Genomic DNA, 13,543 nt, shown 5'->3' on the forward strand with positions numbered 1-13,543 from the left:
AGAGGGGTCCTCAGAATTGTTCATGGCAAGATATAGATCAGCAAGATGCCAGAGGCAGAATACACTTATGCAGGTAAATTGCCAGTGTTTCATATTTCACATTCTTTTATCCTTAGGAAAAGAGATTTTCAATTCACCATTAGATTCTGGTGATGGGAGAAGAGACACATTAACAGACTGAATAAGGCTGGTCCTCTCTCTTTTTCTCTCTGTGTGTATCCTCTCTTTCTGCCTATTATATAGCTGAACAGGCACTCCTCATAACATGACCCCTCCCTACACTTCTAGCCTTCTTATACTTAACTCTCTTCCACACACCCTAGGATCCAACTGCCCTCCCCTACTTCTAGTTCCTTGAACACAAAACTCCATGTCTGACCTTGGTGCCTTTTCATGGACTGCCCCCTAGACCTGGAGACTCTGCCCAGCACCTTTTTAAATTTCTTTTAATTTTTTTTTTTAGGTTTTTGCAAGGCAAATGGGGTTAAGTGGTGTGCCCAAGGCCACACAGCTAGGTAATTATTAAGTGTCTGAGACTGGGTTTGAACCCAGGTACTCCTGACTCCAAGGCAGGTGCTTTATCCACTAAGCAACCTAGCCGCCCCACCTTTTTAAATTTCTTGAAGACAATTCAAAGCACACCTTCTGCAAGAGGTCTTTCTTGATTCACCCAGTAGTTAAAGTCCTTCCCTTTCAAAATACTTTCTATTCAAAATATCTGTAATCTAGTTCTATGTAATTAGTTATTTACATGTTATTTCCTTCACTAGAATGTGAGTTTCTTGAGGACTGATCTATTTTTTGCCTTTTTTTAAAAACAGGAGTTTTTTTTTTTTTTACAATTCTTAACAAATGTTTGTTACATTTGAGGTGCTAGTGTGATATATAATAGGAAGTTGGATATTGAAGCTTGGGGCTCAGGGGAAAGATAAAGACTGCAATATGAATTTGGAAATTACCTCGACAGTCATGATGACAAATGAGATCAGCAAGGAAGAAAGTAGAGAAGAGTTGCAATTCAAGCGATCATAAGCTCCTCATCTGGCTATACAACACACCACATGGAGTATGACTGGAATGAGCTCAACTAAGCTTCTCTAACAAATATTGGTGGATCATATGCGAAAGTTAGTGTTGAAGGACTAAGAGTTCCAGGTTCTGGGATGGTGGAATAAGCAATCCCTTGACCCTGTGACAGTAACAGAAGGAAGAAAATGCATCAAAAAAAGAATTGTCAGGACAGTTAGATGGTGCAACGGATAGAGTACTAGCCCTGAAGTCAGAAGGATTCGAGTTCAAATCTAGTCTCAGATACTTGATATTTACTGTGTAACCTTGGACAAGCCACTTAATCCCACTGTCTCACAAAAAATAAAAGGAAATAAAAAAGTATTGTCCACTGAGCCAGGAAGAACAGCTCCCCCAGCAGACTTCACAGTCACTGTGTGTTTGCCAGACAGAAAGATAGCTTTCACCATCATATTCCATAAGGGATGGGGTATACTCTCCCCTCCCTCCTGGAACCAGTGACAGCGAGTCCAGATGTTTGTCTAGGTAAGCCTGAGTCAGCGTGTTAAGTATCAGATTTAACCTTTCTGCTTTGTTATTGCTTTTTAGTTTTTTTTCCCCTTGACTGCGGTTGACTGAACAGTATTCCTTAGATGGATGTATTCTAGCACTGTGAATTCAAGTGCTCAGAGCTTCAGGCAGAGAAGCCTTATCCAAATTCATTCTTTCTGCCAAAAACTACCCACAGGAAGATGAGCCCAAATCCTTCCTTGACTTTGAAGTCAAGTCAAGTGCACGGTGCAAAGCCAAAGTGAAGGTGGAATGACTGCTTTGTGTCGTTTCCCCTTTAAATGTGTATTAAGTATTCATTTTAATTGAAAAATTAACATAGTTAATTGTATTAAATATCAAACTCCCTGGAGACTATGAAAGTATAAAAGGAGCACTAGGTTATTGTTTGAAGTCTTTCTGTCTGCCCTGTTTATATGTCTATTGCATTTCATTTTTTGTTTTTGCGAGGCAGCGGGGTTGGGTGACTCGCCCGAGGCCGCACGGCTAGGCCATTATGAAGTGTCTGAGGTCCTGCTGGCCCCGGGGCCGGCGCGCCATGCCCAGCACGGCGGCCAGCAAAGCCGAAGCAGCGCCGGGCCTCGGAGCCGGGGCCCCGCCGGCCCTGCCACTGCGGACCCAAGCGTCCCCGAGCGCCGGGGCCTCCCCGCGGCCCCGCCGGAAGAGGCCGCCTCGGGGCGCGCGGAGCAGGCGCGGAAGCGGGAGTCCGCGACGCCGTCAGCGGCACGCTCCGCGTGGAGCCCGGGCGTGCGCAGGCGCAGCTCCGCTGAGGCGGGCCAGGGTGGGGCTGGGCGGAAGTCGATCCTTTCCGGTCGGGGCCGGGCGGAAGTCAACCCCTCCCGGCCGGGGCTGGGCGGAAGTCGCGGGGCTCGCTCGCGCTCCCCCGCCAGCCTTCCGGACTCCGGGGAAGGTGTTGGATGTGACACCGCCGGCTCGGCGCGGAGCGGGTTGGGTGCCGGGGTGTCCCGCCGGCCCTCGCTGGGAAGGCGATGCCGCCGGCTTCAGTCGGAAGCGTTTGGGTGTAACACCGCCAGCCCGCGGGGGGCGGAGGCGGCGGGGACGGCTATGGCGGTGACACCGGGCACGCGCGGAGGCGCCGGGTGACGGCCCGGATGTGGGTGTGACTGTTCCCCGGCGGGCGTGCTCGGGGAGGGGTCGCCGGAGGCCGGACGCCGCGGGCCCGTGGGGCGCCCGGGAGAGCCGCAGGCCGCGGGGATGGGGGCCGGGCTGTGGGAAGCGCTGGGCGCGCTGCCGCCCGAGACGCGCATCTTCTGCGCCGTGCTGGCCTTCTCCTGGACCGTCTACCTGTGGGAGACCTTCCTGGCGCAGCGGCAGGTGAGCGGGGCCGCGGGGCGGAGGCCGGGGCGGCCGGGACGGGCCCTCGCTCCCATCCCCCCACGGACCCGGCGCCCCGCGCCCTCCCCTCCCCCGCCGAGTGCTTAGTGAGTGTCTGCATCAGGCGACTTTGGGGACCGGAGCCCGCCCCTGCCAACGGGCCCTCGGTCACCCCCGGCTCTGCCAGCTTTCGGAGCCGGATCCCATCTGGCTCCACTCCATGCCTTGCCTCTTGGTCACGCGGCTTTATGGCATCATCATCCTCGTTCTCCTTTTGGTGGGGCTTCAGGCTCCCCTTCCGGTATTCTGTGAGGTAGTTTAGCGAGGCCCAAATCTGGCCAGGTTGGTTTTCCCAAGAATGATTCTTTCCCCCAAAACAGCAGCGGCCTTTCGGGAGGGTCAGGAATAGCCGGCCCCTTTTGCTGATGAGAAAACTGAGGACAGGAGATTATCCTTGATGTAAGTCAGAAAGCATCTTAGGAACTGCGTGCTGCCTTGCCTTTATCTCTGGGTCTCTAGAAGCAGGATAATCCTGACCAGGGAGCCGTACTCACTTGATCTTTGACCTTGAACTATTAACTTACTTTCTCTGCCCCTCATTTTCTTCATCTATAGAAGACGGATTGTGTGGTCATTGATTTAGCCTTCTTAGATCTAGTCTATCCGCCCCCCCCCTTTTTTTTTTTTAAGATTTTTCAAGGCAAAGGGGTTAAGTGGCTTGCCCAAGGCCACACAGCTTAGGTAATTATGAAGTGTCTGAGGTCACATTTGAACTCAGGTCCTCCTGACTCCAAGGCCGATGCTCTATCCACTGTGCCACTTAGCCACCCCAGATTTGTAGATATCTTTGTTTTGTTTTGTTTTGTTTTGTTTTTTAGGTTTTTGCAAGGCAAATGGGGTTAAGTGGCTTGCCCAAGGCCACACAGCTAGGTCATTATTAAGTGTCTGAGACCGGATTTGAACGGGCAGTGCTTTATCCACTACGCCACCTAGCCACCCCAGATTTGTAGATATCTTAAAATTTGTTGTGACTCAAAAATCTCAAACTCAGCCAGCCAGTTAGGTAAGGCCCTTCTTGAAGTTTTAGTCTGGACCTCACATGACAGCTGTAGGTGGTTCATCAAGACCTTTCAAAATTTTTCCATTCCGATAGTTGTCTGGAACTTATTCCTTGCTGTCTTGAGTCTTTGAGGAACCAGTCACTTTTTTTATTTTTTGACAAGACAGTCCAGGTTAAGTGAGATGTCTAGGATCACACAGTAAGTGTCAAATGTCTTGAGAGTAGATTTAAAACTCAAGTCCTAGGGTCACTGTTGAGCCAGATTGGACTTTAGATTTCAAAACATGAGAAAATCTTTAAACTTCATGCAAGATAACTTAGCATTTTCTTTGAAGGCTTATAAGTATTTCTGCTTTACTTTTTTGGCATATATCTGCCATGTGTCTTTTATCTTAAAAGGAAAAGAATTAGGTACTAAATATAGTATAGTGGAAAGAGCACTAGAATTTGAATCAGTAGATTTAGATTTAATTCCTATGTGACCTTGGCATGTCATATATCCACTCTATTCCACAGATTTCTCAGCTGTAGAATGGAGATAACAGTTCCCACCTTCCTATGTAAGAAAAAAGGGAGATGCTTGTAAAATATTTGGCACATAGTAGGTGATCTATAAGTGTTTATTCCCTTCCCTCTAGAGCTTAGAGATCATTTAGTCTCCTTGTTTGTTTTGTTGTTGTTGTTTTTCAGATGAGGAAATTAAGGTCCAAAGAAGTTAAATAACTTGCCAAAGATCACTTGAGTAATAAGTGGCAAAGTAAGTGTCCACTGCAGCAGGCCAACAATCTATCTTTACACTGTATTCTCTTGACAGCCTATATTAGTAAGGTTCTTTTTCAGAACCTTGTCTCATATGAGATGGTTTTCTCATCAAATATATTTTTTAAGAATAGGTCTTGTGTACATTTATGAAGTCCATATAGGAGTCTTATTAGTTACTGTACAAATCCAAACTGACTTGCATAACCCTAGTGGCAAGTCTGTTCCCCAGCAATGCAGTGATGTACAGGAGATTGGACCACTCTGGCCTGATAGTACATGTACGAACAATTTTTAAGGATGAAAGATTTTCACCAAAAATCTTATTGTGTGCCACATCCTGAGGTCCTGCAGGCTATGTTTAATTAGTATGTCATTCTAGATATAGGTATGTGTTAATTACATTGTATTTGATTAACTTATATATAATAGTATACATAAAATATATAAAGATACTTAATTATATTAATTACTATAGAATCTTAGATTGAAAGTGTTTCAGAGATATTTTTAGTCTTTTTTAATGATAGACATATTTTTCTTGCTATTAGACATGGGTCTGTGAATGACAACTGATTGAGTTCCTAAAATTTCTCCCTTTTTCACATGGTTCTGGATTTATTCATGTGAATTGAGGCCTATATTAATTCTATAAGATCTTATTTTAATTTGATTGTCCCCAAATGCTTTGTCTCTGTTTGTTTCCAGTGGAATGTAAGCCCCTGCCAGACAGGGACCGTTTTACTTTTTGTCCTACTTACACACACAGATGGACCCTGAGGCTCTCTCCTGCACTCCCTTCTCTCTACACATACTTTTCTTGATGATCACATCAGCTCCCTCGGGATAAGTGATTATGTTGATTTAGCTCTCTCTCAGATTTACAAGTCTCATTTCCTATTTTGCCTGCTTGAGATCTCCATCTGAATAACCCATAAGCATCTCAAAACTCATTTTTGTCTGAAACAGAGCTTATTATCTACAACTACCTTTCCTCCAAATTTTATTTTTGTCCAAATTCTTTTAGGTCCTCAGGTTCCCAGTTCTTGAGTCATTGTTACTCATCATCTGGAGTCATCTTCACTCTTCCTCCCCAGTAGCCCAATTATGTCTCTTCTAGCTCCACAATAATTCTCTGGTCTATTACCTAACCTTGGTCTAATGCCTCATCAGCTCTTACCTGACTGTTTTTAAAGCCAACTAATTGCCTCCTTATGCTAATCTTTTCCCAAGTCTCTTCAGCACATTCTCCATGAAGCTGCCAAATTATATTCATTGTCAAGTCAAACCCTGTTAACTCCTTGCTCAAAAAGCTTCATTGGCTTTAGGTAAAAATATAAACTCCTTCCTTTGGCATTTAAAATTCTTTCTAGACTGATTTCATAATATGTCTCCTCTTTATTCTAACTAAATTAGTCAGTCTGCTTTATATACCACATTGAGCATTCCATCTCTCATCTCTATGCCTGTGTTCATAAGGTTGTTTCTGTTTTCCTGGAATTCTCCTGCTTCACTTTCATCTATGGCTTGTATAGTTTCCTTCCACATTCATTTCAAATGCTACTTATGTACATAAAGCCTTTCTTGATCTATCCAATTCATGTTCGACCCTCCCCCCCAACCCTGTTTATATATTATATTAACATATGACCCTGGTAGAATGTCTTTTTGTAAGACAAATGGGGTTAAGTGGCTTGCCCAAGGCCACACAGATAATTATTAAGTATCTGAGGCTGGATTTGAACTTCGGTTCTCCTGACTCCAGGGCCAGTGCTCTATCCAGTGCACCACCTAGCTGCTCCTGACAGTGCCTTATTTCATTTTGTTCACGGATCCCCAAGGCTTAGCACAGGGTCTTGTGCTTAGTAAGTAATTATCCCCAGTACTTTGCATATATTAGTGCTTAATAAATATTTTTGTGAAATTGTGAATTAACATAATATTTAGAGCACATAATCTAGTCCAATCCAAGTATTTATTCTCAGAAAGAGAAATACTCTAATGCTCTAGTCCCTCTTCTCCTATAAGACAGTTTGAGTTAACATTATAGGACTTGTGTCAGTTAAAAACAAAATCCATGATGTTAAAATTTCTATTCTATTTAATAGAATTATAGTTATTTAACCTTTTCCTAACAGTTTTTGACTGTTCCATCCCAGGATTCTCTTTTATCAATACCTCAATCCTTTCTGAATGAATGAAAAGATTCCACCAAAATACAGTTATAAAGCAAAGATCTCTGTTTTTGGTATTTGATATTGTTCTAGAAGTGTTAACAATAGCAGTGTAATGAGAGAAAAGCTTTTTTTTTTTGCTGCTGGGATGATGATTTACTTAAAAATCAGAATCGGTAACAACACTGGTTGAGACAGCTAATAGCTTTAGCAGTCTCAGGCTAAATAAATCTACACAAATCAAAAGCATTTTTGTATAAGAATAATTAAATTTGAGAAGTATCAGTAGAAAGGGAAATCCCATTTAAAATAACTATAAAATGAGTAAAATATTTGTGAGTTAATCTACCAAAGAACACAAAATGCATGCACAAGTTCAGTGACAAAGTTCTCCTTTGAAGATATAATAACTTGGGGGTGGCTAGGTGGCGCAGTGGATAAAGCACCGGCCCTGGAGTCAGGAGTACCTGGGTCTCAGACACTTAATAATTACCTAGCTGTGTGGCCTTGGGCAAGCCACTTAACCCTATTTGCCTTGCAAAAACCTAAAAAAATAATAATAATAACTTTAATAACTGGAGGAATATTTACTGCTCATTACTGAACTACACTAGTATAAGAAAAATGACACTGCTTCCAAAATTAGTTTATGGTTTTGGTCCTATGGTTATACCAGTCAAATTGTCAAAGAGTTACTTTTCAGAACTTGATAAAATAATAACAAAATTTTTGGAGAACAAAAGACATAGAATATCAAGGAAAATAATAAAAAAAAGTTATGTATGAAGGGCAGATAGCATCTCTAGACTTCAAACTATGATACAAGCAGCAGTCATCAAAACTATTTGATAATTTTTAGTGTAGCACACTAGACACAGACTAATGGAATTCAATAATTGTTCAAAAACCTGATGACATAAATTATTTGGGAAAGATCTCCCTGGTTGATAAAAATTGCTGGAAAACCTAGAAGGTAGTCTGGCAGAAATTTGTACTTAGTCCATCATCTTTTCTCATAATTCACAATAAATTCTGAATGGATGTGTGACCTTAATATTTAATGTCATTCCACAAAAGAATAGCAGATCGTATGCTTTTCACAAGGACTGTTAGTAAAGAGGCCATGAGCTCTGACCATGTTCCTCCTTGCTCAAAAATGTTTTCAACATGCCATACTGTGTTCTCATGTAGACTAGATTAAACAGAAACCATTGATTTTACCTAGTCTTACTGTTAAGATATGACTCTTAGGTTTTTTTCAAGGCAATGGGGTTAAGTGGCTTGCCCAAGGCCTCACAGCTAGGTAATTATTAAGTGTCTGAGGCTGGATTTGAACTCAAGTACTCCTGATTCCAGGGCCGGTTCTCTATCCACTACGCCAACTAGCTACCCCTAAAATAAGATTCTTAAAAAGATTATTTTAAATTAAGCAGGTGAACTGAAATTTGAATGCTTATTAAAATATTTTTGTTACTACATTTATTTCAGAGACGTATCTACAGAACCACTACCCATGTACCAAAAGAATTAGGACAAATCATGGATTCAGAAACATTTGAAAAATCTCGACTTTATCAACTGGACAAAAGTACTTTCAGCTTTTGGTCAGGGTTGTATTCAGAAACCGAAGGCACTGTGAGTATTTTTTTATTACTATTATTACTATTATTACTATTATTATTATTATTATTATTATTATCATTATCATTATCATTATCATTATTTCTGATGGGCTGTTAAGTTAAATGACTTGCCCGAGGTCACACAGTTAGTATCAAGTATCTGAGGTCATATCTGAACTCTGAGGTCCTCCTGACTCCAGGACCAGGGCTCTATCTATTGTGCCACTTAGTTGCCCCCTGTGAGTGTTCTTTTAAGAAAAAACAATATCGAATAATTTTAGCCTAATTAGCACATGTTTGATTTCACATTAATATAGTACAAATGCAAATAGGAGTTTACAGATGATAAAATGATTGTTCAGTGCTAGCTCCTGAGCTATTTTGGCTTGTGTTCCCCCAGGACAGTCAGAAACTCTGCATGAATACAGAAATGATTCACCCTTTTAGTCTGCCTTCACATCCTCTCCATATGTGACTTTTTGAAAAATTTCCTGTAACACCTGAAGTCAGTTTGCTAATGATATCGTCTATAATTATTTTTGGTTACTTTTTTTATTTATACGATTGGTTTCACTATCAACGAAAATTTCCAGGCTCTTCATCCTATGTCCCCTAAAATTGTCACTACAGACAAGCAACCTAGCTAGAGAGATTAGAAATGAGGCTTAACAACAACAGCAAATCTAAATAGTACATCATGAGCAAGGAAAACAGAAATGTGATAGTTCAGTGAAAGAAGAGACCTGGAAAATAAAGTGTTTACACTCTTCCTTTGGAATCAGGGCCTGAGTAAAAGAGAGAAATAGAATGGTAATTGTACAATCATCTGTGAGTTGATCTTGAGAGCCTACAAAATTTAAGAAACCAGGGTGTTAAAGTCCCTTGTGGTGAATTTGGGGAAGATTAGAGCAAGTTGCCATGGGACCTAAGCATTGGGAAAGATTGGTCTTTACTGGATATCTGATGTAGGCTTCTATTCCAATCCTGTGGAAGGGAATAACTCTGTCCCCAAACCATATAGAAATGGAAGAAAAGAGAAAGCATATGGAGATTTATAATGGTGTTTAGGAGCTGTGTGGTGAGCCAAGAATACCTGAGAGCCTACCTGAGTAGGCAGTAGAGATACAGGCTGTGACTTTTCTTAGTATTGTGATAGTTCTTTAGATAAATTTTCAGGAGCAAATTCATTAGTTATGATAATTGAAAAGTATAGTCTGGGAGGATATTGACTGTTGGGTGAAAGAGACATTTTCACCTTGCTTGAACTATGGAAATAGACTTCTCACTCATCTTGCTTCAGATCTTTTCCCTAATCCAAATCCATCTTCCACTTAGCTGCCAAGGGGATGTTTCTTTTTTCTGTTCTTAAAAAATGAATAAATAAAACATTATTTTTATAAAGAAAAGAGACTACAAGTATCGGTAATTTTCATCCAATTTTTTTGGCAGTGTTTTAAGTTTTACATTTTTCTCCCTCTTTCCCTTCCTTTCCCTCTCCCCTCCCCTCCCCTCAAGCAATCTAATATGGGCTGTACATGTATAACCATGCTAAACATAGATCCATACTAATCATGTCATGAAAGAAGAATCAAATCGAAAAGGAAAAAACATTAGAGAGAAAAAAAATAACATACTACCTAAGACAACTTTTAAAAATTGAAGATGGTAAACTTTGGTCTGCATTTAAATTCCACAGTTTCTTCTCTAGATGTGGATGGTATTTTCCATCACAAGTCTTTTGTACAAATGCCTTTGATTATTGTGTTGCTGAAATGAACAAGTCCATCATAATTGATCATCACTCAGTGTTGCTGTTAGGTGTGTATTGTTCTTCTGGTTCTACTCACTTCATGTTTCTAAAGCTTAGGCTTGATCACCAATTCCTCTTTTCCCCCCAACCCAATGGCTATGAGCTGGGGGGGGGGGGGGGAATGGCAGCTCCCTATTGCTTTCAAGGTCAGATATAAAATCAAGTTTGACATTTAAAGGTCAATATAATTTGACCTCTTCTTGCCTTTTCAGCCTTCTTGTATACTTGACAATCTAGTGTTTTTTTTTTGTTTTTTTTTTTTAGGTTTTTGCAAGGCAAACAGGGTTAAGTGGCTTGCCCAAGGCCACACAGCTAGGTAATTATTAAGTGTCTGAGACTGGATTTGAACCCAGGTACTCCTGATTCCAGGGCCAGTGCTCTATCCACTGCACCACCTAGCTGCCCCCTTGACAATCTAGTTTTATGGGCCCACTTGTTGTTCCTCTAGTATCTATGGGCTTTTTCCTGGTCCCCATTCCTGGAATGTTCTGCCTTCTACCTCTGCCTTTTGGTTTCACTGAGAACTTATCTTTTCCCCACCTTTTCTGGTCCCCCTCCAGCTGCCTTCCTTTTTCAGGTCTCCTTCTATCTTCTCTGTATATATCTTGTATGTCTCTAATTACTTTTCTTCTTTTCCTCAAGAGACTATATATTACGAGAGTAGGAACTGTCTTTTTGCCTTTCTTTGTGTCATCAGTATGTACCATAATGCAGAGCACTTAGGACATGGTTAACAAATGCTTGTCGACTGATGTGTAAGGTGATACCCCAACAGTGATTCTCCAGCCCTTTTTAAGGTCTCAGTTGGGAGCCTATTGGACAATTTGCTGTGTGGTTCTCCACAGGATACCAGTCTTTGGGAAGCTTTGTGTCTGCTAGGCAGATATGGCACACAAACAACTACAGTACAGAATAAGATATTAAGTATTTGTCAGAGAAGGGAAAGAATGACAGTGAAGGTTTTCTGGAGGAGGGATTCAATAGGCCTAAGAGAGTGGATAAAGGGAAAGAAGCAAGAGTCTATGTTTAGGGACAGTGAGTGATCCTGGCTGGTACACAGAGGGAAGGAGCATCAGTCGAAAGAGTAGGATGGTGGCAGATTGGGGAGACTATTGAATATCAGAGGTGTGTAGCTCTGGATTCTAGGACTTCAGAGTGCACAGGATCTTGGCAGTCGTCCAGTTTCTACTTCCAGACAGATCACCATTATCACATTCCTTGTAATTGGTCATCTAGATTTTACTCTCCAGAGGGAAGGAATTCACTGTCTCCCAAGGGCTACTCTTCCAATTTGGGAGTTTTAATTGTTTGAAGTTTTTCCTTTTATCAAACCTAGTTTTAGCTCTTTGTGACTTTTATCCTTTACTCCTAGTTCTGTCTTCTGGGGCCAAACTGAGGTTTAAACCTTAATCTTTTCACAGGTCACATTTTCAAATATTTGAAGAAAGTCTTTTAGGGATTTCTTTTATCCAGGATAAATATCTCCATAAGCATGATGATCTTTTCTGTCCATCCTCCTGTGTCATGAATTTGAGACCCTTTGCCATTTAGATTATGATCCTCTGTATGCTCTCTAGTTTAGTGCCCAGAACTGAACACAAAATTTTCTATATGGTTTGAACAGGGCTAAGTACATGGCCCTTATTATTCTTGGAGGCTCTGCCTCTCTTAATGCAGCTCTGAATCACGTGAGCTTTTTTTGTTTCCTGTAGCACACAATTTATTCATTGAACTTATAATCCCTAAAATCCTCTTGTCCAAAATCTTTTGGACAAAAGTTGTAATCGTGATTCTCTCATTTTGTTCACATGAAGCCAATTTTCTATACTCAATCATGAGACTTGTTTCTGTTAAATTTCATTTGATTAGTCAACTGAATTTTCTGGTTTACTAAGAAAATTTAATGTCTTTACTATCATGTAGTGTGTTCCTTCCTTGCTTTGTATTGTTTGAAAATTTGATAAGGCTTAGTCATTTATATAAATTATATATGCTACAGAATCAAGCACAGATCCCAGAGTTATTTTGTTATAAATCTCTTAATGTTATATGAAACTATTAATGAACTCTTCTTTGAGTGGCTAATAATTCCAAAACCATCAAACTGTGCTATCATAGAGCTCACAATAATACTGCATATTTTCTTTCTTTGTTTTTTTGGTTTTTGCAAGGCAATGGGATTAAGTGACTTGCCCAAAGTCACAGAGCTAAGTAATTTTAAGTGTCTGAGTCTGAATTTGAACTCAAGTCCTCCTGACTCCAGGGCTGGTGCTCTGTCCACTGTGCCACCTAGCTGTCCCATTCCTGCATATTTTTTTTTTTGGCAAGGCAAATGGGGTTAAGTGGCTTGCCCAAGGCCACACAGCTAGGTAATTAGTGTCTGAGGTCAGATTTGAACTCAGGTACTCCTGACTCCAGGGCTGGTGCTCTATCTACTGGGCCACCTAGCTGCCCCTCTGTTGCTGCATATTTTCTACAAGAATAGCATGAACTATTTTGCCCCAAACTGGATAAACTATAGTTACAATGTTTCCCTGATCTGCCACTTCAAGAAAAGGAAATAAAGTTTTTCTGGCAATACCATGTTTTTGATGAAGCCATGCTTGTGTGTTGTCTTTACTTCCTTTTCTAGATTGGGACAATTGAGAGCCCCTAAAGATTTTTGAATTAATGAAAGATGTGACCAACTTTATATATTAGGAAAATTAATTTGGTATTAGTAATGATTGGTTGATTAGTTGTTGAAAAGAGTAGGACCTGGAAGAGCTGTATGAGGAAACTGAAGTAGCCTTAACCAGTCAGTGGGCCTCAGGGTCTGTCTTGCCCAGACAGGACTGTAGCAGACAGTGGACCTGTAACTAGGGGACAATGCAAGGAGGGAGAGAGAGAGGAAAAGAGAGCAGGCTATTAGAGAGGTGGAAACAATTGATAATATTTTAGAGCACAGCATTGTCTATACTTTAGATTTTTTTCTCCTAACTACATTGCATTTTACTTGCTTACACTGAAACTTATCTGCTATTTTCTGCCTACTCAGATTACCTTAAAAGGTCTCTGCAGTTTATCCCCATATTTCTGGCTTATGTTACCTGGAATGTCATCACTGATCTTGGTACATTTTTACTGTATAATTCCTTTCCCACAAAGTTTCTGAGGGTACTAAGTAAGCCCATTTATTCTTGGAGATGTCTTTTAATCCCCTCTG

The 13,543-nt window shown here is 41.1% G+C and overlaps 1 protein-coding gene across 3 annotated transcripts in view; it reads left to right on the top strand.

The window, feature by feature from the left end:
• Nucleotides 1–2,703: 2,703 nt before the first annotated feature.
• Nucleotides 2,704–13,543, top strand: part of ZMPSTE24 (zinc metallopeptidase STE24) — a 50,472-nt gene continuing 39,632 nt past the window's right edge. The window contains exons 1-2 of one of the 3 annotated variants that reach the window (XM_074217639.1): nucleotides 2,704–2,913; nucleotides 8,395–8,541. In XM_074217639.1, coding sequence (XP_074073740.1) covers nucleotides 2,794–2,913; nucleotides 8,395–8,541 — 267 coding nt within the window. In that variant the 5' untranslated portion in view covers nucleotides 2,704–2,793. Of the gene's footprint in view, nucleotides 2,914–3,246; nucleotides 3,373–4,670; nucleotides 4,731–8,394; nucleotides 8,542–13,543 lie in introns of those variants that run through there. The other 2 variants (XM_074217641.1, XM_074217640.1) reach the window with 2 other exon arrangements.

This window comes from Macrotis lagotis, chromosome 1 (assembly GCF_037893015.1).
Source record: "Macrotis lagotis isolate mMagLag1 chromosome 1, bilby.v1.9.chrom.fasta, whole genome shotgun sequence".
Lineage (NCBI taxonomy): Eukaryota > Metazoa > Chordata > Mammalia > Peramelemorphia > Peramelidae > Macrotis > Macrotis lagotis.